The 27837-nt window shown below is 44.8% G+C and overlaps 2 protein-coding genes across 9 annotated transcripts in view; one reads left to right on the top strand and one right to left on the bottom strand.

The window, feature by feature from the left end:
* Nucleotides 1-9526, bottom strand: part of CCDC47 (coiled-coil domain containing 47) — a 24592-nt gene extending 15066 nt beyond the window's left edge. The window contains exon 1 of the mRNA XM_077252746.1: nt 9399-9526. The gene's annotated coding sequence lies outside the window, so the exon portion shown is untranslated. The remainder of the gene's footprint in view (nt 1-9398) is intronic.
* STRADA (STE20 related adaptor alpha) lies at nt 9329-26205 on the top strand. 8 transcript variants are annotated; one of them, XM_077252747.1, is made up of 13 exons: nt 9464-9554; nt 9878-9937; nt 12304-12361; nt 13150-13178; nt 18579-18684; nt 22416-22537; nt 22859-22967; nt 23106-23229; nt 23646-23817; nt 23892-23996; nt 24452-24684; nt 25383-25425; nt 25515-26205. In XM_077252747.1, exons 2-13 carry the CDS (start codon nt 9926-9928, stop codon nt 25665-25667), a joined length of 1266 nt encoding a protein of 421 aa, XP_077108862.1. In that variant the 5' UTR covers nt 9464-9554; nt 9878-9925; the 3' UTR covers nt 25668-26205. The 8 variants fall into 8 exon arrangements, with proteins under 8 accessions (XP_077108866.1, XP_077108870.1, XP_077108862.1 ...); XM_077252749.1 differs by having other exon boundaries at nt 9552-9778; XM_077252750.1 differs by lacking the exon at nt 9464-9554 and adding an exon at nt 9569-9684.
* The last annotated feature ends 1632 nt before the right edge of the window (nt 26206-27837 follow it).

The following is a 27837-nucleotide window of genomic DNA, read 5'->3' on the forward strand; positions in this document are numbered from 1 at the left end:
GTGACATCATTCTAAAAACTGAACTCCTAAAAACCACACTGAAGAACGTTCACTAACCCTTCAGGTGCTTCACAGGAATTAATGGAATGCGGAAAAAAAAGAACATTTTACTTTTTTTCCACAAAAAATTAACTTTAGCCCCAAACTTTTCAATTTCACAAGGGTAACTGGAAAATATTAACCCCAAAATTTGTTGTGCAATTTTTCCTGAGAACGCCAATACTCCAAATGTGGGGAGAAAACTACTATTGGGCACATGGCAGGGCTCGAAAGAGAAGCAACATCGTTTGACTTTTTGAACGTAAATATAGCTGGAATCGAGAGCGGATGCCATGATGCGCTTGGAGAGCCCCTGATGTGCCTGAACCCCACACAAGTGACCCCATTTTGAAAGCTAGACCCTTCAAGGAATGTATCTAGATGCGCGTTGAGCATCTTGAAGCTGCAGGTGCTTAATAGAAGCTTATCATGTAGAGCCGTGAAAATAATAATAAAAAAATATCATATTTTAGCACAAAATTTTGCATTTACACAAAGGTAACAGGAGAAATTGCACCATACAATTTGTTGTGCAATTTATCTTAAGTATGCCGATACCCAATATGTGGGGGAAAACTACTGTTTGGATACATGGCCGGGCTAGAAAGGGAAGGAGCGCCATTTGACTTTTTGAACACAAAATTTGCTGGAATCATTAGCAGATGCCATGTTGCATGTGGAGAGCCCCTGATGTGCCTGAACAATGGACCCCCCCAAGTGACCCCATATTGGAAACTAGACCCCCTCAAGGAATGTATCTAAATGTATGGTGAGCACCTTGAACCCACAGGTGGTTCACGGAAGTTTATAATGTTGAACTGTGAAAATGAAAAGATAAATTATTCCCGCAAAAATGTTGGTATTGTCTCAAATTTTTCATTTTCACAAGGGTAACAGGAGAACATGGACCATAACATTTGTTGTGCAATTTCTCTTGAGTACACAGATTCCCAATATGTGGTCCAAAGCTACTTTTGGAGGTACAGTGCAAAGCTCAGAAGGGAAGAAGCATCATATAGGAGTTCTCCTGAGTGCGCCAATACCCTACATGTAACTTGGGAACTAATTTTGAGTCAGAGTGCAAAACTCAGAAGCAAAAAATGCCATATTTTAGTGCGGATTTTACTGGTACGGTTTGGGGGTGCTATGACCCCCCCTAAAATGTAAGTCATTTTAAAAACTGCACCGCTCAAATACTTTTAAACTGTTGTTGGGAAAATTTTTAACCCTTCAGTTAATGCAAAGTGGTTTTAAAAAAAAAAAATTGTACCTCTAAAATCTTGTTTTAGTCCCACATTTCTCACTTTTGCAAGAAGTAACATGAAAAGTGGACCCCACAGTACGTCACCCGCACATGTAGTCAAAAAGCTCTGTTTGGACAAACTTCAGGGCTCGAAGCGAAAGGAGCAATATTTGAATTTTGGAACACAAAGAGATGGCGGGCACTATCTCGCATTTGTAGGGCCCCTAAGGTGCCTAAAAAGCAGAAGCCAACCACAGCTGACCCCATTTTGGAAACTACACCCCTCAAGAATTTTATCCTGGGGTATAGTGAGCCCGTGTATGGCAGGCAATGCCTGCATTGTTTTTGGCTGTCTGACAGCTGCAAAACATATGGGGCGGAGACTCGAGCGCCCATGATACACCCATGCATGCCCAAGCACCCCGATGCAAACTCGAGTAGTGAGCACATGACCTCAACAATATTCTTCATATAGTCATCATTTTCTTTTTTTACTTTTGAAACAACCAAAACCCTGACCCTATAGTCTAACGCTGACCCTAAGCCCAACCCTGATCCAAGCCCTAATAGCAAAGCATTAAATAAAAATTATAGAATAGAAAAAAATCATCTAAGGGGTGGGGACATGCTAATTATTGTTATTTGATCACTGTGATAGGGGACATCATTTCTCTCCTCTGACATTTTTTTTTGTATCAGGGTAGAGAGCAGCGGCTGCAGACACGAGAGTGCGCCCGCAATGACGCTGCTGGACTCCTGAATTGTAAAATACACAGGGCTGGGGATTGATTCCAGGCAGCGCTCGCTCTGGGAATGCAAGCCTCGTCAATCAGGATAAGGAGACCTGCTCAGAATGCTAATTGGAGGGGGGAATAATGGTGCTAAAGGTACCGTCACACTAAACGATAACGACAGCGATCCGTGACGTTGCAGCGTCCTGGATAGCGATATCGTTGTGTTTGACACGCAGCAGCGATCAGGATCCTGCTGTGATATCGCTGGTCGTTGATTAAAGTTCAGAACTTTATTTGGTCGTCAGATCGCCGTGTATCGTTGTGTTTGACAGCAAAAGCAACGATACCAGCGATGTTTTACAATGGTAACCAGGGTAAATATCGGGTTACTAAGCGCAGGGCCGCGCTTAGTAACCCGATGTTTACCCTGGTTACCAGTGTAAAATGTAAAAAAACAAACAGTACATACTCACCCTCTGATGTCTGTCACACGTCCCTCGCTGTCCGCTTCCTGCACTGACTGTGAGAGCCGGCCGTAAGTGAAAGCACAGCACAGCGGTGACGTCACCGCTCTGCTGTTAGGGCCGGCGCTCAGTCAGTGCAGGAAGCGGACGCCGGGGGACGCGAAGGTGAGTATGTAGTGTTTGTTTTTTTACATTTTACACTGGTAACCAGGGTAAACATCGGGTTACTAAGCGCGGCCCTGCGCTTAGCAACCCGATGTTTACCCTGGTTACCCAGGGACCTCGGCATCGATGGTCGCTGGAGAGCGGTCTGTGTGACAGCTCTCCAGCGACCAAACAGCGACGCTGCAGCGATCGGCATCGTTGTCTGTATCGCTGCAGCGTCGCTTAGTGTGACGGTACCTTAAGACCTTGGCTGCACCAAAAGTACTTGGAGACCCCATCATTTGCATATGAAATAAAAACACTAAAGGTACCGTCACATTAAGCGACGCTGCAGCGATATAGACAACGATGCCGATCGCTGCAGCGTCGCTGTTTCGTCGTTGTGTGGTCGCTGGAGAGCTGTCACACAGACAGCTCTCCAGCGACCAACGATGCCGAAGTCCCCGGGTAACCAGGGTAAACATCGGGTTACTAAGCGCAGGGCCGCGCTTAGTAACCCGATGTTTACCCTGGTTACCAGTGTAAATGTAAAAAAACCCAAACACTACATACTTACATCCCGGTGTCTGTCGCGTCCCCCGGCGTCCGCTTCCCTGTACTGTGTAAGCGCCGGCCCTAAAGCAGAGCGGTGACGTCACCGCTGTGCTCTGCTTTACGGCCGGCCGGCGCTGACACATTCAGTGCAGGGAAGCCGCCGGCGGGGGACGTGACAGACATCAGAAGGCGAGTATGTAGTGTTTTTTTTTTTACTTTTACAATGGTAACCAGGGTAAATATCGGGTTACTAAGCGCGGCCCTGCGCTTAGTAACCCGATGTTTACCCTGGTTACCAGTGAAGACATCGCTGGATCGGTGTCAAACACACCGATCCAGCGATGTCAGCGGGTGATCCAGCGACGAAATAAGGTGCTGGCCTTCTAGCTCCGACCAACGATGTCAGAGCAGGATCCTGATCGCCGCTGCGTGTCAAACACAACGATATCGCTATCCAGGACGCTGCAACGTCACGGATCGTTATCGTTGTTAAGTTGTTCAGTGTGAAGGTACCTTAAGTCACTAAAACTAGTTTGGGTGAGTGCAAGGTGGGCTCATTAGCTGGTGGGAGGAAGCAGCGGGTCTGTAAAACTCACTATTCGTCACATCCAAAGCTTTAAATATCATAACCATAACAACATGAGGGCAGCTGTCCAGCACTATGAGTGACAGTGGACAGGTGATGCCAACAGAGGCAGATAGTGCTGCCGATCCTCCGGAGACTACGTATGCAAGACAAAGGACCAGCAATGCCAGTCTTTTATACAGACGTAGGATGAGGACATATAGTTGTCACAGGGGGTCCTTCTGTCCGAGACCCCTCAGTGATTAAGGATGTGTGGATTGTGTAATGCATAACCAGATGATACCAGCTGATCAATAGTGGGTAGATATGCCGGACCCCCGGTGATCATTCAAACACTGGTCTCAAATGTACATACATGTTGTGTATCCAATACACGCCAATAATAGAGACGTGAAATGGGGTCCTCCACTACTATACAAGTCCATCCTAATGGGCCCAAATATAACAAAAAATACTCTACTTTTCTCCCATACCAGCGACCGCTCCTTTGCCCTCTGTACTGTGTCCCCCATGTTTCCTGGCAATGACATCCAGCAGGAATGGGTGGGGCGGAGGGAGTCATGTGTCCGCCCCAAACCAACGGCCACTGATCGACTACAGCCTTCATATTATGTCGGGTCTGGCTTCTTCTGCTTGGATAAAATGTGGAGGCCACTGATTGTCTGTAACGGCCAAGTGACACCCCCACGAGATGGGACATTGATGCTAGGTGACACAGTATGGAGGAACAATGCTAGTCCGGAAGGCAAGTATAGTTTGTTTTTTTTCACCACTTTATACCCATTAAGATTAATTATAGTTGTGGAGAACGCTTTAAACCACTTTTTAAAGGGAATCTGTTAGCACGTTTAAGCTACGTAATATAAGAGAAGCATGATGTAGGGATGGAGACCCTGATTCCAGCGATGTGTCACTTACTGGGCTGCTTGCTGCAGCTTTAATAAAATCAGTTTTCTCTGCTGCAGATGTATCAGTGCTCTGACAACGGTCTGGTCCAAAACGCACGTCGGGGTTTGCCACCACAGGTCTTCTATTCAGCACAGCAGCTCCGTGGTATGTACCTCTATTCATGAATGTGCCCTTTCATACATTATTGATAACACTCATGGCCTCCACAAGCCATTTACTGCCAAGATGTGGCTCCCCTGGTGGTTACCCTCTTAAGGATTTGCATGAGCCTGCCACTTTGATCTCTGCCTTCCCAGACGTTTTGGTGGTAATACTTCTATTTGCCTTTACCTCCATACCTTCTATGTGTTGGGGTCTGTACAATACTGCCATTTTTTGTACTGTTTGCAGACTTTCAGTGGCATATGTGAATGCATATACCGTACTTTGTGTTATCATTTATACCCTTAGAATTCGCCTTTTGCACATTTATTTCCTTCTTGTTACTGGCACGTTGCACTTTATTGACCTAATTTATGGATACAATCTATTCCTATATTTCATCTGCGGTGTTTCAATCTATCCTGAATTATTATTTTTAATACCTTTTATTCATTAATTTTTTTGTGAGCGCCTTCTGTGCCACCACTTACCACTGTACTAGGTAATAAAGGTAATTTTATTTAGGATATTATTAGGATGTTATCATCCTCATTGAGCTGACACTTTAATATTGAATGTTTAACCAGCAACTCACCTCTGTTCTTATTTTGGTTTCTCTACCAGCCACCTCTGCAGTCTTTCAGTGGAGGCCAAACAAGCGCAGTGCATACAAGTTCCTTCTCATAGATCTTGTAAGTGCTGCTCTGAAGCTAGTGAGGATTGCTGGAGAATGGCCAGCCAGTTTCAGAGACTTAGAACTTTACTGATGCTGCAGAGGAAAAGCTGCCTATGGTCTCCTTCACAAGTCCGTATAGAACACGTGTGAAAACCCGGTACTGGTTCCATCTGTGTTTTTCCGTTATGGTTAAAGAAAGATTAAATTACAACGTTTCTCCATAATTTGCAATGTTAAACACAGACAACAACACAAGTGGCACATCGATGCCATCCGTGTTTTTCATGGACCCATAGACTTGTATTGGCCGTTGTCATTGGTGCTGCTGGAAAAACATAGACACGTCTCTGTGTGTTTTGCACAGACAATAGTAAGTGTAAGAACACGGCCATGACTATAACAAGATAGGTGTCACTGGTCCAACCCGTCTGTGCAGCAGGAGACCACTGCCCCCCAGCAAGCAGCAGGCCTCGGGAGCGGCACACTGCTGCAGAAGACGGTTACACAACCCTGTGGCTCTCCAAGTATGTCCTGACCCCAGTTACTCCGCCATATTATAGGATCTGACTCCTTGGGGTGCATGTCCACTGTCCGGATTGACGGCGCTTTGGACGAAACAGAAAACCCGCTGCGCCCAAAGCGCCACCCCTTCTGTACATGCAGTGATTCCGGATGTGTTCATTGCACACATCAGGAATCGCCGCACCCCACACATAGGGCCCTGTAATTTACCTTGTGGCGACTGAGCGTCGCTGCAAGGTAAACAGACATGCTGCGGTCTAAGAAGACGCACCGCATGTCCTGAAACGCAGGGCCGCCGGGTGCGTGTTCGCACGCATAGTGGAGACGGGATTTCATAAAATCCTCTCCACTATGCTGTAACATCTGGACGCTGCGCTGTATGCAGCGTTCAATCCACAGCTAATCTGGATGCAACCCGGCCCGTGAACACATACCCTAAAAGGGTTGTCGGACTAGATTGTCCAGGGTCCTGTTTCTAGCAAATGGCAGATTTTGCCCTGGGACACCAGGGGCAATCTCACTGTTGTGAAAAAGGCTTCAAGCCACTAAAGACATAGCAAAAAGCAAAAGTGTATAGTAAAGGGAAACTGTCAGCAGGTTTCTGCTCCCCCATCTGAGAGCAGCATAATGTAGAGGTAGTGACCCCGATTCCGACAATGTATCACTTTCCGAGCTACAAAATATTTTCACAAAATCACAATTCTCTGAATGCTGAGCTCTTCATAACTCCACCCACACTACTGATTGGCAGCTTTGCGTACACTGTGCATAGGCAGAAAGCTGCCAATTAGTGCTGGGGTTACACGGAGTTCATGAATACGGAGGACTACAGGGCAGTAGGTTTACTAGTCCTCTAATAATAATCCGCTGATAAAACTGTGATTTTATAAAAACTACAGCAAGCAGCCCAGTAAGAGACACATCTCTGGAATAAGGGCCTATGTCTCTACATTATCCTGCTCTCAGGTTAGGTGGCAAATGTCTGGTGACAGATTCTCATCCAGAGTTCCCCAAAAGAGAGGAAGTACTGTCACTTTCGAAATGGTATAGCTATATGGAGGGGTGTGGAGTCAAAAGAGAAGGACATTTTTGAAGGACATACTTCAAGCATAGACCTATGCAGTGTATTATAACTGCACGTATAGTAAAACGCCGGAGTAACGTGATATGGCACCACGGGTTTATACAGTACAGTTACAGCCGGGGTACTTAATCACTTCTATGGGGCACAATACAGAATTTCGGCTCCTCTGACAGTAACAGGAGCCCCAAAAGAGCACGACTCCTGAACAAATCATCACAGGTCAGTCTGATATACATACAAAACATACACAAGGCCTCAAGACAAGGAAATGATGCTCAGTAGTGTGTGTGGCCTCCACGTGGCCTGTATGACCTCCCTACAACGCCTGGGCATGCTCCTGATGAGGCGGGGGATGGTCTCCTGAGGGATCTCCTCCCAGACCTGGACTAAAGCATCCGCCAACTCTTGGACAGTCTGTGGTGCAACGTGACGTTGGTGGGTGGTGCGAGACATTATGTCCCAGATGTGTTCGATCACATTCAGGTCTGGGGAACGGGTGGGCCAGTCCATAGCTTCAATGGCTTCATCTTGCAGGAACTGACACACTCCAGCCGCATGAGGTCTGGCATTGTCCTGCATTAGGGTATGTTTCCACGGTCAGTAAACGCTGCTTGTTTGACGCTGCAGCGTCAAACAAGCAGCGTCCAGATGTTCCAGCATAGTGGAGGGGATTTTATGAAATCCCGTCTCCACTATGCGTGGAAACCCGCACGCGGCGGCCCTGCGACTCCGGACATGCTGCGCGTCTTTTCAGAACGCAGCATGTCCGTACACCTTGCGGGGACGCAGCGTCCCCGCAAGGCATATCACAGGGCCCTATGGCGAGGGGTGCGATGATCCCGGATGTGTACTGTACACATCCGGCACCATCGCGTCCCATTAAGGGGGCGGGGCTTAGCGCCGAGCGGCTTCGCCGCTGCGCCGATACCGGCCCCCAGACGGACCGTGGAGACATACCCTTAGGAGGAACCCAGGGCCAAAAGCACCAGCATATGGTCGTACAAGGGGTCTGAGGATCTAATGGCAGTCAGGCTACCTCTGGCGAGCACATGGAGGGCTGTGCGGCCCTCCACAGAAATGCCACCCCACAGCATTACTGACACACTGCCAAACCAGTCATGCTGAAGGATGTTGCAGGCAGCAGATCGCTCTCCACGGCATCTGCAGACTCTGTCACATGGGCTCAGCGTGCACCTGCTCTCATCCCTGAAGAGTACAGGGTGCCAATGTTGAATCTACCAATCTTGGCTCTCTGGCAAATGCCAATTTCCCTGCACGGTGTTGGGCTGTAAGCACAACCCCACTTGTGGGCACCAGGCCCTCATATTACCCTCATGGAGCCTGGTTCTGACAGTTTGAGCAGACACACGGATGTTAGTGCCCTGCTGGAGGTCATTTTGCATGGCCCGGGCACTGCTCCTCCTTGCATAAAGGCTGAGGTAGCGGTCCTGCTGCTGGGTTCTTGCCCTCCTACATCCCCTTCCACGTCTCCTGGTATTTGCCCCATGTTCTGGACATTGTGCATACAGACACAGCTACCATTGATGTGCCATCCTGGATGAGCTGCACTATCTGAGCAACTTCTGTGGGTTGTAGAGACCGACTCATGCCACTGTACTTCTAGGGGTGAGAACAATGACAAAATGCAAAAGTGACCAAAACAACAGCCAAAAAGGATGAGAACAGAGAAATGGTCTGTGGTCACCCCCTGCATAACCACTCCTTTATAGGGGCTGTCTTGATAATTGCCTCTCATTTCTACCTGTTGTCAGTTTCATTTGCACAACAGCAGGAGAAATTGATCCACAATCAGCGTTGCTTCATAACTGGCCAGGATGATGTCACAGAAGTGTGATTGACTTGGAGTTACATCGTATTGTTTAAGTGCTCCCTTTATTTTTTTGAACAGTGTATATGTACATACACACATTATATACACCCATCCAAGTATATATATAACTCCCACTGACGCACTCTTATAATCTGAGACCACAGTGACAGGATTCCCTGGGCTGGATCAGGGGCCACACAGAATCCACCAGCCTGTCATCAGCGCTTATCATGGTGTCTATGGCGGAGGTCATGGGATAGTTCTGAACTTGTAGTAAGTCATGGCTACAATACAAGGCCATCCAGCTGCAGTGGGACTACAACTCCCAGCATGCCCTGACAGTCAGACACAGCTTGGAGTCCTGGTAGTAATATAACACGATGACTCCCATGTGCCAATAACGGGTCCTGGTACAGAGGAGAAGCGACCCCCACACAACACCAACGCCCGACCTCTCCCGGTATCCGTACCTTGCCTAGTTCTCGCCTCTCCTGCTAAGTCCACACAGGCCGCGGCGGAAGTGACGTACACTAAGGTAGCCCAGGAGAACACACTTTGCCCACACTGACGTCACTTCCCGGGCAGAGCGGAAGTAGCCGCGGTGCAGCCAGGCAGAGGAGGAGGGGGTGTGTATTGTGTCAGGCAGTGTGTGTGGTGTGTTGTCGCTAGCAGTGCGCTGCTCCAGCCGCCTGTGTGTGTCTGTGCTGCCGGTGTACAGGTGTCCTCCCCTCCTGAATCGCTGCTGGGGAACTGCAGGTCACAGCATGCCAATGTCTACAAGGGGCTAATGCACCATACATAAAGACTGGCATATCAGCAGGAGTGGTGGGAGCTATCACTGGGCTCTTATGTACGGGCGTGCTGACATTTGTAGTTCCCCACTGGCTGCAGGGGATCACTATCTATGTGCTTGTGATATTATATGATGTGACGTGTCCTCTGCTTGCAGGTTCTAGTTTATGGCATCTGAGCAATCCTTCACCATAAAGAGGACCCCATGTCTTTTCTCGTAAGTACGGCCGTACACGCCAGGTGTTTCTGTAAGGGAATCTGTCACCAGGTTTTTGCTCCCTCACCTGAGAGCTGCATAATGTAGGGGCAGAGAGCCTGATTCCAGTGATGTGTCACTTACTGGGCTGCTTGCTGCAGTTTTGATAAAATTATAGTTTTCTTTGCTGCAGTTCTCTGAATGCTGAGTTCTGTATTACCCCACCCACACCACTGACTGGCAGCTTTCTGTGTACACTGTGCATAGGCAGAAAGCTGTCAATCTGGTGGAGGCGCGGTTATACAGAGCAGATGACTATGGAGCAGGTTTACTAGTCCTCTAGTGATAGCACAGCGGCCCAGTAAGTGATACACCGCTGGAATCGGGGTTTCTATATTATGCTGCACTTATTGTGCCAAAAAACCTGTGACAGATTCCCTTTAATCTGTACTTGGTGCATTTAAAAGACAAAGATGTTCAACAAAGTAATTTGTCAACTTTTGAACGATGTCCACCTTCTAATTCCATGTGAGTCTTACATTCAGTGTCCTTTGCTGATTATTTTCCTTATGTGTTAATAAGCCTCCGCTATATAGCCACAATTAAAGGGGTTGTCTAGGACTTGCTATGCGTATTGATAAACTGTTCGTAGGTAATCAATATCAGATGTATTTGGTCCGACACCCGACTCCCTTACCAATCAGCTCTTTGTGGCTCTTGCCCTGTCCAAAAGTAAACAGAGTATAATGCTGGGACACCACAGCGCCCTACTAGTGTAGTGGTCGTTCTCAGGAACTGCAGCTCAGCTTTTATTAAAGTGAATGTGTTCTAGGCTGTAGTACCCTAGATCTGCCACCACACAGTGTATGGTGCTGTGAAGTCCTGGCTCTGTACTTCTGCACACTTCAAGGGCTGCAAGCGGCTGATCAGTGAAGGGACTGGACCACCACCAATATGATATTGATGACCTATCCGAATCAAAGCGAGCCTGTCAGTAGGAATGTAACTAGGAGACCTGTGGTACTGCACGATAAGCCAAGGAAACACATTTCCATCAATACCTATTCACTCGTTACCTGGAGCTCCATTGCTCCAAAATTTACTGTTTAATTCTATGCAGACTAGGCTCCCATGTTCCCCAGTGGGCTATCGGTGCCCTTCAGTCCTCGGCTTCTCTCTGCTAGCACCTCCCCCAATTCTTGATTGACAGTTGGCTCTACTGTACAAGTCACCGCTGCTCTCCACTATCAATCAAGAAGCTGGAGCGGCCAGCAGAGAGAAATGAAGAGGAGCCGAGGACAGCAAGTGCATTTGGGAGCCTGATTTGCATAGGATTTAGACATAAATTTTGGCGCAATGGAGCCCCAGATAACGACTGAATTGGGGGAGCAGTACCCCAAGTTTTCTAGGTTAATTCTTACAGACAGGTAGCCTTTTAATGAGTTTAGTGGACAAATCTGCTCTGCACTTGACAGCGTTTTTTTGTATTAGTGTGTACACACAGAGATGGCTGTCAATACATGTGTAGGACCGCCCACTGGACTCCTAAGACCAGAATGAGCAGATATTTATGTGACTAAAGTATAAATCATACTGAATCGATTCCCATTAAAAAATACGCTTGGTCAGTTTATTTTCCTCTGCACTTTAATTGTGATCAGTCCATTTAAAGGGAAACTGTCATCTGATTTAAGTTGCCCATTCCGCTCCAGAGAAAATAAACTGCAATGATCCAGCCAGGGACCATTGCCACAAATCAGACTTGTCCCGGACCGGCTGCCAGCTCTTCCCCGGCCATATCTTTAAAGTTGTAGGGTATAAAATCCTGGTGAAAGTTTTCCTTTTAAATTGAACACATCACGTTTTCCCTTTAAATGAGATTTTTGCCGCCTGCAGGCGCCATTAGAAGGAGCTTGATCCTACTACATATTGGCACCAATTCATCATAGTTTTTTTTTTTTTGGAGAATTCTGGGGTAAAAAGCTTTGAAAAAGTCTTAAAAATGTTTGCACAACATGAGGCTGTGCAAAAAATGTTGTGACTTTTGTCATTGTTATGCTGATTTCTCCCAGTTCCTACAAAGTGGGTGGAACTGGGATTGGGGGGTGGCGACAGTCCCTTACTGGAGAAATATTTGTTGCAAGGCTCACGCCTTTTTGCGCCTTCCATTATTCATTAGGAGTCATAATAAATGGACACATGACCCCAGTGGCCGGTCTTGACTAATCAGGGCCATTGGGTTTCAGGGGATAAGCAGTAAACTCCTATTCTTCAATCGGCTGAATGTCGGGTTCCAGGGAGTTGATCCCCCACCAGTCCTTTGTGTGGCCCTGGAAATTTGTTCCTGGCTGTTGACATCAGACTTTTTTTTTTCTTTCTCTCCGCAGCGTTGGGTTTCAGACAAGATCCTGGTTGATGGTTTGAGGGAGTTGGAGTTTTTTGGAGGTAGGTCATTTTTAGCCTTTTTATATGGAAACTGTTCTTTTTTCTTAATTTATATCTACTATACCCAAAGCTAAGCTAACACACTATATCCTGCCTAGTCCACGACCAGAGAGGGGCTTTGGATAACTAATCTTATTGATGGCCAGGGTCGCTAGGTGACACCATCTAGATTTTGCCTGGAGTGTTGCTTTACTCTACTTCTGAGTATTATATATTATCAGGCTGGTGAGCCGTTGTGAGGACTCCACTTTTGTCTTTTTTGCATTCTTACACCCATCTAGGATGCTGACCATTTCTGCAGATACCATACTTTAGTTCTCTTGTTCAGTTTTTTAGTATATAATGGTTTTAGTCTCTACTTAGACACAAAGCTATACCCCAAATTCTGCAGCCAGTGGGAGCTCAAATGTCACTTATACGCCACGTCTGAGCTGCTACTACCTATGGAGTCCTATATCTATGTACACTCCCAAGTTGCAATCAACGGGATTTATGGGAGAAGAAAACGGCCTCTAGCTGAAGATCAGTAGAACATAATCTTCTTTGACGTTTATGTAGGCTTTGACCATAAAATTAAATTCAAAAGTGGACTTTTCATTTAGGCTCCATTCCCTCGATGAGTTTTTGGTGAGTTTTTTTTTATGTTGCGTATTTTCAAAAATGGGTGCTGAAAATCAGCAACCTCCAAAACTCACCAAGAGCTCATGATGGGAACGTAGCCTTATAAGCTGCCATTGTGTCCTATTCGTGTTCTGTTATAAGCTGAGTGCATCCTCCTCTCCCTCCAGACTCGCATTTAGGGGACTCTCGAAGGAAAGTAAGTGGGACGTCCTGTCTCTGCACCATGTGTCTGTATGTGCTGCATGGAGGCATCGCAATGTGAGGCGCAGTTTCATCCCCAGCACCCTGGTCACGCTCAAGGCCTATAGTTCCAATTATTGTATGACCGGTCAGGGCATCTTCATTTTCCGGTATTCCGATGGATGAGGGAATTTTAAGGTCACAGATGGGATTCCCTTGTTCGGGACCTCCCTCAATTAGCCAGGGTTGAAAGCGTCTGTCATTCTATTGATTTTTAATGTGACCTGTCAAAAGTGCCTTTTCCCTTGTGGGAATTTTCTGCAAGGAAAACTGGCGTAAAACACTGGTGTAAAGTTACGAAACTTTTAGACAGCACAAAGTTGTTCAAAAATGTTGTGATTTTTTTTTTTTAGGGGTGTTTTTGCACTCATTTCAGGCAGCTCCGCCAAAAGTGGGCAGAGCAGGGGTGGGACTGTGATTGGGTGGGACTGTGATTGGGTGCGGCTATCAAATTCATCAAAAATCATTTCTTATCCCAGAAATGTTTCTTTAGCCCCTAAGTGGAGTAGCATTTCTGGCGAGGCACCCGGATGTGCACGCCACTGATAAGATGTGCCAAATTAATGAAGTGGTGTGCACCTCTTAATGACTTTGGCGCATCTTATTCCTGCATGAGCCACATTAAGACTGGCATGGAGAAACATCAGTATTAGGTCAGGGTCACACTTGCGAGTGCAATGTGAGAAACTCGCTCGAATCTCTCGCATCAATACCCGGCACTGCCGCCGGCACTCAGGACCGGAGCGTTCAGCTGCATAGAAATACAGGTATCCGCATGCTCCAGTCCCGAGTGCCGGAGGCAGTCAGGTATTGATGTGAGAGATTTGAGCGAGTTTCTCACATTGCACTCGCAAGTGTGACTTCGGCCTTAATCAGGGCCTTTGTGCTGGGGTCGCCAGCAGATTCCAGCTGATGATGAGGCGGTCCCGGCAACAGGACACCGTATGATCAATCTGTTTTTGGGTTGTTCTCCTAACATTAATAGGACAAGCCTTTTAGCTATATGAGTTCTTTCCTTTCAGTTACCATTAGTTTATTATACCTCTGACCTTTCATATATCAATATTAAATATCCTAATTCTAATGCAACTTAATACATTCCAAAAGAAACAATACAAGTAAAGTATATATAATTATTTTAATGCGTGTATTTTTGGTAAAAAAAAATGGTAAAAAAAAGACACTTTTGCAATAGGGTTTCGTTAGAAATTTAGGACTGCTTGGCTTCTACAGCCTTTATATATCACTGTACAGAGCAGGATGAGTTAATCTTGAATCTGATAGCAGATCCTGTAATCTCTATCTCTCTTCTTCCCAACCAATTTCAAAGTTGATTTCTAGTTTGTCACTGCCATCAGACAAACTTACTCACGGTTTCATTCTGCAGCCTGCTACGCACTGTGATACATAGAGGCTGTACAAGTCAATTAAACATTTTTAATGAAACTGATATAGTGTAAACATTTTTAGCCAACAAACTATGCATTTAAGTATGAAGACCTTTTGATTTTCTATTTCGTGGCATATATCAATAGTAATAGTAATTTTTCTGTCTACTATCCTATCCCTCGTGATGGAAACTGTTAAGATGAACTTAATTCATGGACCACAGGTAAAGTACGTTATATCTGACTCTTGGAGGATAACAGCGGAATATGCCCCCAAAGATAAAAATGCATCCTTTGGTGGGTCAGTAATAAGATTTCCTCTAGACCAGGGTGCTGGGATGAGACTGTGGAGCTCACACACATTTTCTGGTATTGCACATTACTATGACATCTGCCATCTCATTATCATGTTCGTTATCAGCATCTCAAGTCACTCCGGTAATGATATAGTGCTATCATGTCCTTCTTGTTTGGGTGAAGGAGTCCCTGTTCTACTAAGTTCAAATGGTTTATAGAGGTAGTACCTCTGGTCAGGTAGTCAAAGGCTCATAACCTGGTTTTCTATTGATTTGTCATCTACGGCTGTGCCTGGCAGGAGCTGTTGGATGTCCACATCTTTTGTCCAGCCCTGTGCTTTGTCTCACCGCTCCGCTTCAGGTGATTGACAGGTCTTCTGAATCACGACTGAGAGAAAATCATGCCTGGCTGCGGTTTGGGCTGCATGAATTGACTGTCAGGTTCCCGATAAGTTACATGAGACTTGTACTGTAAATACTAAAGTTTTGAAAACTCCCACTAGTAGTGTAATATTGGTAATAAAGTACAGAGGACAAAGTCCTTTCACAAGTTAGATAATTGCTACTATTTTTACTGCCATTCAGGTTATGGGACGGTCTGATTTAAATACCCTATTAGAACATGATGGGATTATGGAGGAGCTTCCTCAATATAGGACCTTTATCTGCTAGCCAGATTACATACAAAGAATTCCTCCCTGGAGGACGCAACTCGTCTGCGTTCCATGGAGAGATCTTTGACGTCAGAGGAACAGTGTTCCCTGTGGTCGCGCTGCACAGGTATTAACAAGTTGTCTGGTTTGTCCCCCATACATTATAGCTGACCCCTGGCGTTCCACAGTAGTGTCAATTAAACAAATTATGGCTATGTTCACATGTCCAGTAATCATCCGTTGGAACCCATCCAGCAGCAGTCTGTTGGCAAAAACATTGTGCAGACACAACCTTTTTATCCGTTTTTAAAGAACTGATTTCAGCTGGATCCAGTTTTTAATATTGAAGTCTATGGGAAATGTTCTTTGTTTACTGGATCAGTTTCAAATAGATGATTACTTGAAAGTAGAGATGGGCGAACTCAAACATTAAAGTTCGCCGTCAGTATCGAACACCTACTGTTTGGGCACGGACTTGACCAGGAGGTCCTTGTTACTGTTTGGGTTCGGCTGCCCAAACACCAAGTGTTTGTCACGCTGTCATGTGTGTGGCAAACACCACTTCTGATCGGCAGTGAAATCCTCACTGCCGATCAGACAGACGCATTCCCACGCTACCAAAAGATGTTGTGACTGCACAGCTGTGATCAAAGGTGTACAGTTCACCTCCGGTCACTGGTGTCAGCTGATGGGACTACAGCTCCCATCAGCCGACGCCTGCTGTCGCTAATAACAGTGAGAGCAGGAGAGGCTGATGGGAGTATTCATCAGCTGCCTCCTGCGTGCTATATAAATAATAAAAAAAAAAATGGCTTTGGTACCCCCTTATTTTTGATAACCAGCCAGGCAAAACTCACAGCTAGGTGCAACCCTCAGCTGTCGGCTTCAGCAAGGGCGGTTATCAAGAATAGAGGGGTCCCCATGCCATATTTTTTAATTATTTAAATAATTAACTAAAAAAAGGTGTGTGGTCCCCCTCATCTTTGATACCCAGCCGTGCTAAATAAAGCAGACAGCTGCCCGGCTCTTCTCACTTGCCCTGTAGCGGTGGCAAGTGGGGTTAATATTTGTGGGGATGATGTCACCTTTGTATTTTCCGGTGACATCAAGCCCACGGATTACTATACATTACTAATCCTATAGTTATATGGTAAATAAACACACAGCAAGTATAAAGTCTTTTATATGAAATAAAACAATTTTACTTTTTTTATTTCAAAATAACAATCACTTTTATACTCACCTAATGCCTTATTCCACTGAATCCCTCGTCTTCTGTAAGAAAACCAAAATAAAAAACAATAATATCCCTCACCGGTCTGTTGTTCTGTCCCACGCCGTAATCCATGTCTGGGGATAAACAGTTTTGAACTTGGACGGTGCCAAGATGTGACCGTCCAGGCTGAGAACCACTGGTGAATGAGCTGCTGTGAGCGCAGCATCAGTGACGTCATCGAGGTCACCTACGGTCACTGAGGCTGCGTTCCCAGCCGGGCTGAACTGTGACCTTGGTGAAATCCCCGCTAGCACCGTGAGACGTTCACATTACTATCTCAGCTGAAGTCTTGCCATTGGATCTGAATGATCTATCATTACATTCCCTTTAAAAAGTACAGTAGTGGTCATCGGTACTGAAATCCCCAACTCGATCAGCTATGTGTGGAGACTATAAAAGGGACCTGTGTTTGCCGATTGGAGAGGGCTGTACTTACGTCTGGGGATGTATCACAAGGGGAATGTGTGTAGCCTGGTCCAAGAACCTCTACGCACGTTTCACCCGCAGCTTTGTCAGTGGGGGACTTTAGTACGGTGTATACTAAAGTTGATGGTGCCCGAAAATTTTTCCAAGGAACAATTCTTTTTAAATGACAGCCTAGTTATCAGATGCCCATGAATACTAGAGGTATTCTTCCTTTCCACGTATAAAAGTTTTTTGATGAGGTATAGCATTCACTCAGAATACTGTCCAATAAAGGAAAAGCAATGTAGTTTTATCCTGACAGTAAGTTCTTCATATATAATCTGTTTATGATTTATGTCAAAGGGAATCTGTTACCATGTATTTTCTCCCTCATCTGAGAGCAGCATAATGTATGGGCAGAGACCCTGATTCCATTGATGTGTCACTTAATGGGCTGCTTGCTGCAGTTTTAATAAAATCACTGTTTTCTCTGCTGCAGATCTACTAGATTTCTAAATGCTGAGCTGTGTATAACCCCGCCCACACCACTGTCAGCTTTCTGTGTACACTGTGCATAGGCAGAAAAATGCCTATCTGTGGTGGGGGGCATGGTAGGACTACCTGGCAGCAGGTTTACTAGTCCTCTAGTGATGATCTCCTGCTGATAAAAGAATTATTTTTTTCAAAACTACACTAATCAGCCCAGTAAGTGACAGAAGTGGTGACGTGTTTCTATTATACATTTCCTCTGATTGTTCCACTCCTGGTTTTGACTTACACATACTGATGTAAAATACTGACCAACTACTGATGATGGCCTGAGAGTATGTCTACATCTTGGGACCATTTAAAAAACATAATATGTATTATACTTAAGAGCTACATGCAAAATTCTGCTGGAAGCAGTCAGCAAGCATGATGAGCTCATATGATTCAGAACGGCAGTTACGGTAACTTTTTTTATACATGAGATTATGGTATAGTGCCTGATATAACAATGACATTGCACAGATTGTAAATCATCACAGGAAGGTACGGAACTAATAGGGCATGCTGGGAGATTTCAACTCTTGCGTCTGGCAGAATTATGATTGCAGCTCAGAAGTATAACAGACTAAGGCCCAATCGCTACAAATAATATTAGAGCCTCGTGCATCGTGTAATCCACTGATAATCATTCTCATTCCATTAATACAACATCCTAATGAGACGCCATGTTGTTGTTTTGTTGCAGGTCAGATATTTTGTGTCTCCGTAGTTTTTATGTAGTTTTATTTTCTGATACCTTTTCTTGCAGTGTAATGACCTCATGTTATTTTCTTTGTCCCTCACTTCCAGACGGATGAAGCAGCCAGCGCTGAGTCTATAGCCTCGTGTCGAGGTCCGGACACCATGGGGGTATACACACCGGACAATAATTGCTATGATTTGCTCACTGTCATAGGTAAGAGGTGAGCTTGAGGCGGGGGAGGATACTGATATCTCTTGGGACTGCCTAGGAGCACTTCCTCTATGTATAATGAGAGGAAAAAAAACAAAAAAAACCCAACAACTTTAACCACTACTGCTTTGACTCGTACTTCCTGTTACAGAAGACTTTTCAGCAGTCTCATTATCATCACAGACATTATGAAAGGCATCACGTGTACATTCAGTAAGTAACATAGGATTCACCATTGACAATAGGTGATGTTACAGCTCACCTCCTCCCTCCTTCTGCACAATGATCTTTGCCCAGATGAGAGCATGCTCATTACAAATAATTGTACAGTAGAGTCTGAGTCTCTGTGAAGAGCAGGAAGTATTCTAAAGATTGCAACAATTTTTTTTAACCATTTGTGACCTCTATGATTCGCATAAAGTTTTAGAAGCCATTGTCATATATGCAGCCAGATGAGAAATTTAATTGAATGAGAACAACCCCTCTAAATTAAGTTTGCTATATAAAAAAAAAAATTCGCTCTCTACCTTCCTCCTGTCTCCGCCGCTGCTCCCAGTGGCTGGCATTTGTTGCGACATTGACGTTACGCTGACTGCACAGCAGCCAATCTGTTAACTCAGCGGTTCTAAACAGGTAGTTCCGTCTACCCGGGTGCGCACCGCCAAAGCCACTGAGCTGTTTGATTGGCTGCTGTGCTATCAACGTGACGTTGCCTCAGCCAATGCCAGACACTGGGAACAGTGTCGGAGACTGGTGGTCCCAGAAAGGGGAGTACAGTGCGGTTTGTTTTAGCTTTAAGGTGTCTACCATGTCCTTATAACTATAAAGTTGGGTTTTATAATAGATTAGGAAATGTACAATGGACTGCAGTACTATAATATTGGCGTGTATTGTATACTGGTTAAGTGATCTCAGGTTGTGTGGACCCCAAAATGATGCCAATTAAAACTACAGCCTGTCCTGCAAAAGAAAAAAAGGAAAATAACTCATACAGCTTGAGTAAAAAATAAATGATATGGCTTTTAGAACATGGAGACAGAAACAAAATTTCTTCTTTTGGTAGTTATTTTTATTTTTTTTAAAGCAGCTAAAGAAAATTAAATGTGTATATGTATATCTCTGTTGATGATTATGACTTACAGCCAATGAAAACCCAAAAGTCATTATCTCAGTAAATCAGAATAATTAACAAAAAAAAAACCCTGCAAGGGCTTCTTGAGCGTTTAAAAGGTCCCCTAGTCTGTTTCAGTAGGCTCCACAATCATGGGGAAGACTGCTGACTTGACAGATATACAAAAGGCAGTCATTGACACACTCCACAAGGAGGATAAGCTACAAAAGGTCATTGCTAAAGAAGCTGGATGTTCACAGAGAGCTGTATCCAAGCATATTAATGGAAAGTTGAGTGGAAGAAAAAAGTGTGATAGAAAAAGGTTCACAAGCAACCGGGATAACCGGAGCCTAGAAAAGATTGTTAAGAAAAGGCCATTCAAAATTTGTGGGTGATTCACAAGGAGTGGACTGCTGCTGGAGTCATTGCTTCAAGAGCAACCACACACAGACATATCCAGGACATGGGCTACAAGTGTCACATTCCTTGTGTGAAGCCATTCATGACCAATAGACAATGCCAGAAGCGTCTTACCTGGGCCAAGGAGAAAAGGAACTGGACTGTTGCTCAGTGGTCCAAGGTGTTGTTTTCAGATGAAAGGAATGTGACACTTGTAGCCCATGTCCTGGATATGTCTGTGTGGTGGCTCTTGTAGCAATGACTCCAGCAGCAGTCCACTCCTTGTGAATCACCCCCAAATTTTGAATGGCCTTTTCTTAACAATTCTTTTAAGGCTGCGGTTATCCCGGTTGCTTGTGCACCTTTTTCTGCCACGCTTTTTCCTTCCACTCAACTTTCCATTAATATACTTGGATACAGCACTCTGTGAACATCCAGCTTCTTTAGCAATGACCTTTTGTAGCTTATCCTCCTTGTGGAGTGTGTCAATGACTGTCTTTTGTATATCTGTCAAGTCCAGCAGTCTTTCCCATGATTGTGGAGCCTACTGAAACAGACTGAGGGACCTTTTTAAAACACTTAGGATGCCTTTGTAGTAGTTTTTTTGTCAATTATCGTAATTTATTGAGATAATGACTTTTGGGTTTTCATTGGCTGTAAGCCATAATCATCAACATTAACAGAAACAAACACTTGAAATAGATGACTCTGTAATGACTCTGTATAATATGAATTTCACTTTTTGTATTGAAGAACTGAAATTAACTTTTTGATGATATTCTAATTTAGTGAGAAGCACGTGTGTGTGTGTGTGTGTGTGTGTGTGTGTGTGTGTGTGTGTGTGTGTGTGTATATACACTCACCGGCCACTTTATTAGGTACACCATGCTAGTAACGGGTTGGACCCCCTTTTGCCTTCAGAACTGCCTCAATTCTTCGTGGCATAGATTCAACAAGGTGCTGGAAGCATTTTGGTCCATATTGACATGATGGCATCACACAGTTGCCGCAGATTTGTCGGCTGCACATCCCAAAGATGCTCCATACAAGGCAGGATGGATCCATGCTTTCATGTTGTTTACGCCAAATTCTGACCCTACCATCCGAATGTCGCAGCAGAAATCGAGACTCATCAGACCAAGCAACGGTTTTCCAATCTTCTACTGTCCAATTTCGATGAGCTTGTACAAATTGTAGCCTCAGTTTCCTGTTCTTAGCTGAAAGGAGTGGTACCCGGTGTGGTCTTCTGCTGCTGTAGCCCATCTGCCTCAAAGTTCGACGCACTGTGCGTTCAGAGATGCTCTTAGGCCTACCTTGGTTGTAACGGGTGGCGATTTGAGTCACTGTTGCCTTTCTATCAGCTCGAACCAGTCTGCCCATTCTCCTCTGACCTCTGGCATCAACAAGGCATTTCCGCCCACAGAACTGCCGCTCACTGGATTTTTTTTCTTTTTCGGACCATTCTCTGTAAACCCTAGAGATGGTTGTGCGTGAAAATCCCAGTAGATCAGCAGTTTCTGAAATACTCAGACCAGCCCTTCTGGCACCAACAACCATGCCACGTTCAAAGGCACTCAAATCACCTTTCTTCCCCATACTGATGCTCGGTTTGAACTGCAGGAGATTGTCTTGACCATGTCTACATGCCTAAATGCACTGAGTTGCCGCCATGTGATTGGCTGATTAGAAATTAAGTGTTAACAAGAAGTTGGACAGGTGTACCTAATAAAGTGGCCGGTGAGTGTATGTATATGTATGTATATATATATATATGTATATATATATATATATATATATATATATATATATATATATATATATATATATATATATATATATATATATATATATAATAATGTGTGCGTAATGAATCATATTGGGTCACCATAACTGTATTGACACACGGAATATAGTCACCAGGTCATTATTAAAAAGAAAAGATCCTTAGTTATAGCTGCAGGTCTTCTGATAATCTCTAACTGATTTTTAGGTATTCTTATAGGAAAATGTCAAGGACTAGACATGATTGATGCATGTAATGTCTTTTCCTCTACAAACGAGGGGCATGCAGTCTCATACTGATAATGTTTGGGCATATGGGAATCCCCACAAATCCCGTGTATATGAGATGTGAATGGTGTGGAGAACCCCTTCAATTCTATAAAAATGCTGGAACCTCTTACTTGATTTTCTGTATTGGATATATATTTTTTTTACTTTCTAGGAAAAGGATTTGAGGACCTGATGACGGTCAACTTGGCTCGTTATAAGCCGTCCGGAGAGTACGTTTGTATCAGAAGGATTAATATGGAGTCCTGCACAAATGACATGGTTGCTTTCCTGCAGGTAAGGTGAACACACATAGGTGCAAGTAACAGGCAGTGTCATGATGTCAGGTGACTCGCAGATGAAGAATTAGGCCACGCAATTGCAGAGAGCATTTCAGCAGATAAATATTGACCGAGTGTCATGTGTGAGTAGTCACAGGTGAGGGCGGGGTTGCATGTGACATAAGAACAATTTTAGGAATCGTGGAAAAAAAGGAATGGAGAACGTGAGGTCACATAGAGCAGTGATGTGAGCCTCAGCTTTATGATCGAATATCCTAAGCCTATAACCGAGGATCACCCGAAACGTTGTCATTCCATTTATCCTGTTTCTTCTTAGACTGAACTTCATGTATCCAAGCTGTTCAATCACCCCAACATCCTTCCGTACAGAGCCACGTTCATTGCTGATAATGAGCTGTGGGTAGTCACCCCATTTATGGCTTATGGTGAGTAGAATGGGGGGACACCTGGCTCATGAATAACAGGGCAATGCAAGAGGGTTGTCCACAGGGACATGTGCCCTATATGCTCTTTGAGGGTACATTGCGCTCCCCTGACTACGCTTACTGTGGTTTTTCTTACAGGATCAGCCAAAGATCTGATCTGCACACACTTCACAGATGGCATGAGTGAGCTGGCCATCGCTTACATCCTGCTGGGAGTGCTGAAAGCCCTGGATTACATCCATCACATGGGATATGTGCACAGGTGATTCCATCCAACCTTCACTTATCGCTTCAGTTGCCCGTTCCTGTCTTCTAATGTTTTACATCTTCTCAAAAATGTAGATGGCTGCATCTACGTTTCCCGCAGAGATGGTCACCAAGCTTCACAAAAAACAAACTGCTTTAGTCATTCACTAATGAATCTTTCTACCAGTATTGCTACTTAACTACGCAGATCTGGTATTCAAGGAGCTTGAATGGTGACCATGTTGGTGCAGCTTTTTCAGATGTAAGTGTCGTAACTGCTTCTGGCTGCCCTGGACATGCTGGCTCTCCTGTGTCCGATCTCATGAGCAAGCCGTAATGGATCCTCCATGAGTGCAGTGGTTACCCAGTCTCCTCCAATTGATTGGAATGGGGTAAATTCTCATAACTTGGTGTTGATCCTCTTCCCCTTAGGAGCGTGAAGGCCAGTCACATCCTGATCTCGGTGGACGGTAAAGTTTATCTTTCTGGTCTGCGCAGCATTCTTAGTATGATAAACCATGGACAGCGTCTTAAAGTCGTCCATGACTTTCCCAAGCACAGCTCCAGGGTCCTCCCATGGCTTAGCCCAGAGGTCTTGCAGCAGGTAAGGTGACCTATTTCTCTGTTAGTTGTGCATTAATATTCCTGGATTTTTACAGTCCTTTTTCTTTTCCTTAGAACTTGCAGGGATATGATGCCAAGTCTGATATCTACAGTGTTGGGATCACAGCATGTGAATTGGCTAATGGTCACGTGCCATTCAAAGACATGCCAGCAACACAGGTAAGGTGTAGGGCTTAAGCCGCGTTTACTTTGTACTATGCGCAGTGGTAAAGGAGCATACTTGCTAGTCGGCGGTTGGTTAGTAGCCTGCTTACACAGGCTGACCCGGCATCAGGTACACTCTAAATGATCTGTAATGGATCGCTCAGTGAGTACAGGATGCTGTAGTTCTTGACAGTGCGAGTCCTATTTATAGAGGAAGATGTGCTGTTGAGAACGATGACCTATTGCGCATCTGAAATGATAATTTCACCCGACGAACAAGCGTTTTGATCATTCATCAGGTGATCGGCAGCCTATTTAGACTGCATGATCATTTTGAAACGAGGGTTCCTCAGAGTAGTTGTTCCCACTATTCATGCAGTGTAAATGGACCATTAGAGCTTGATGTGATTGCCTGGGATTGAGAGCCCTCTTTTAATGTTTCAGTAATCTCTCCTTCCACTTTTCTCCAGATGCTCTTGGAGAAATTGAATGGCACCGTACCCTGCCTGCTGGACACCGCTACAATCCCTGCCTCCGAACTCACCATGATGACCTCTCGCTCAGGAGCCGACTCTGGCATTGGCGAGGGGACCTCCTGTCGCCCTTCCAACGGGGAGCCGAGCATGCACCCATACAATCGCAGCTTCTCTCCTCATTTTCACAACTTGGTGGAGCTGTGTCTGCAGAGGAACCCTGAACTTAGGTGAGCAGGGTCAGCTGGAACAGATATAACTACATTTACATGCAGATAAGTCGTAGGGTGCACTAAGAATTAGATTCCATGTGTGACCCTAATGACAAAAGAAAAGGTAATAGTCTAACCTAGGGGAATTTTCAGCACGTTGTTATATACTGTAAAGCATGAGGAGCTTAGTAGATCAGCGTCTACTTCTCTGGGAAAATAACTTTTTATTTTTATAAATAAAACAAGTGTTATGGCTTTTAAATGATAAATAAAAAATGAAATTGCCAAAAATTAAAAAATGGCTGCCTTATCAAAGGGTTACGCATGCATGCTACAGCTCCATTCAGACTCTTTGGGAGTGATGGAAACAGCTCACCTTTGAGAAGGGGTTTCCATTTCTAGCAATCAATGGGGTATTAGGACTCGTCCCCATCTAATGTTAATTACTTATCCAATGGATATATGTGGTTGTATTGCCTATTCATAATCCTTAATCACTTAGGACTCAAGAGTCCAGTGAGCTGATCTACTTGACTGAAAGCTCAGCATGCAGATTCTCACAGGGAAAGCTGTCAGTCACTTAGTAGGACTGCGCACTGGACTTGTATGGCAAGGATTTAAAGGGCCAGCTATGATGTTGGATACAATTATAGGAAGATGGGGAACATTTTGGCTTCTTACTTGTGCTGTAATGAGCTTTACTTTCTCCATTGTAGGCCGAATGCTGGTACGCTGCTCAATCATTCCTTTTTCAAACAGGTAATCGTCTTGCTCTGCTTATTCCTTCATACAAGAGATGGTCTAAGGCAATATGATGTATGTAATATAACCTTTCCATTCTGTCTTAGATAAAGCGCAGAGTGTCAGAAGCCCTCCCTGAGCTGCTCCGTCCTGTGTCGCCCATTACCAACTTTGAAGGAGCCAGGAATTCGGGAACCCAGGGCGTAACGGAATTTGTGTCTGATCTGGAGCATTTGGATATGGACGATTGGGACTTTTAAAGCAAAAAAAGAGGGACTGGGTAGGAAAAGGGGAGGACACAGATCCTGTTAATGTTTACAAAGCATGGGCCCCATTGGGGGGGTCTCACTTATTGTAGGTGCATGAGGAAACCTACCACCAAAAAGAAAGTGTAGATGCTGACACGGGTGTTAGCGACATTCTCCTCTCACTTTGTGCGTTTTTTTGTATGGACGCCCGCACACCATCATGGAGCTCTGTCCCATCAATGCTTAGTAACCTGGTCAGCACTGTATGGATCTAACACATCACTGTTCATTTACCTGTCAGGGTCCAGACATTCTTTTCTAGAACCGCCATTATGGACATTATGGGCTCAGGTGTCACCTGCTAGTAAATCCGCCAGAAAGGCGTTCTCCTTGCTGGTAAGCTCTTGTAATGTCTGTCTCCACAATTTTCTTGTGATATATAACCATTTAGTCTTACTATAGCACTTCAAATAAGGGGCAGTGATACCAGTGTGGTTTTTAAGGTGATATGCATGTGATTTTTAATAAACTTTTATAGCTCACCCAGAAATTATTAGTAGATTGAAATGACTGATATCAAGTCTCTACCTTACCTTGGAGATTGTGGAATGGCACCCGGGAAGATTAATGCTGTGCAGCCTCTGGGATAAGAGGCGTTATAGTGGATTAGCATCTGCTGCCGTGGTGCCTTGCTCCGCACAGCCACTGGAGTCCAGATCTCGGAGATGTAGTATTGCCAGGGAAACTTGCTGGCGTTGGTGTATTAGGGAATATGCCTAATTATTACTACTGTTGCCCAAATGTGGAATTGTAGATGGTGCCCCACCAGGCACTGTCAGCAGATCAGTAGTGTTTGCAGCTCATTTATTGGAAAACTCTTCTTATTCATTTGTATAAGAATTCCATCTGAGTTTTTTTGAGCATTTCTTCCCTTAAAGTAAACCTGTCAGCAGCATTGTGCTCAGTAACCTACAGTGTCAGGTTGGCGCAGTTATACTGATTAAAATGATACCTAGGGTGGTGAAATCCGTCTTGTGGTTGTTGTTTAACATGCTACTGTGCAAGTGCCATTACCAGAGCCATTTTGCTGGAGAAAAGAAAATTTGGCTCCATCAAAAAAAAAGCCAGCGGCTACTGTGCAGGCACTGTTGCCATTTTCAAGGAAGATAATTTTCTTTTCTACCCCACAATAGTATAGGCATAAAGTAGATGGGCATGTATCATGCTACAGCGCAGCCACCTGCCGCCGGTGCAATTTTGATGAAGTTACTTTTTTTTCCCTAACAGCACAATATAATATTCAGTATGTAAAATACGGGGCTGATAACTGAGGGATCAGTGACCTGTCATAAGCTCATATAAATGCAAATGTAAACAGAGCACCACATAAAGACCCCTCCCAAATACTGATTAAACAACATCCACAAGTCGGATTTCATCAATCAAGCTATCATTTTATTCCGTATAACGGCGCCGACCTGACACTGTCTGTAGGTTACTGTGCACAATCCTTCTGACAAGTTCCCTATAACTCCTTTATGCCATTAGACGTACTATTCCGTCCATGTGGGGTGGGCCCTACTTCCCATGGATGGAATAGTACGTCATAGTACACCGATCGCCGCCGGGTGTCAGCTGATTATTACAGCTGACATCCAATACTTAAACTCCCGGAACACTGCGATCAAACATGATCGCAGCGTTCCGGCGGCATAGGGAAGCATCGCGCAGGGAGGGGGCTCCCTGCGTGCTTCCGAGACCCTCGGGGCAACGCGATGTGATTGCGTTGCTCCGAGAGTCTCCTACCTCCTCCTCCCCCCTGCAGGCCCTGGATCCAAAATGGCTGCTGGGCTCCTTCCGGGTCCTGCAGGGAGGTGGCTTTCAGCAAGCCTCCTGCAGTGCCTGTCAGTGCACTTGCAAAGTGTCAGATCAGCGATCTGACACTATACTGTGATGTCCCCCCCCCCCCACCGGGGCAATGTTACAAGGTAAAAAAATAAATATATTTACATGTGTAAAAAAATAATTCCTAAATAATGAAAAAAAAAAAAAAAAGGTTCCAATAAATACATTTCTTTATCAAAAATAAATAAAAGTACACATTTAGTATCGCCGCGTCCGTAACGACCTGACCTATAAAAATGTCCCACTAGTTAACCCCTTCAGTGATCACGGTAAAAAA

The sequence above is a fragment of the Ranitomeya variabilis genome, chromosome 4, assembly GCF_051348905.1.
Source record: "Ranitomeya variabilis isolate aRanVar5 chromosome 4, aRanVar5.hap1, whole genome shotgun sequence".
In the NCBI taxonomy this organism is placed as follows: domain Eukaryota; kingdom Metazoa; phylum Chordata; class Amphibia; order Anura; family Dendrobatidae; genus Ranitomeya; species Ranitomeya variabilis.

Bases quoted from the DNA above. Each gene is read 5' to 3' on its own strand.
- STRADA (XM_077252747.1), top strand. The intron at 18,685-22,415 runs GTAAGAGGTGAG...TTTACTTTCTAG, and splicing joins TGATTTGCTCACTGTCATAG to GAAAAGGATTTGAGGACCTG. The intron at 22,968-23,105 runs GTGAGTAGAATG...TTTTTCTTACAG, and splicing joins CACCCCATTTATGGCTTATG to GATCAGCCAAAGATCTGATC.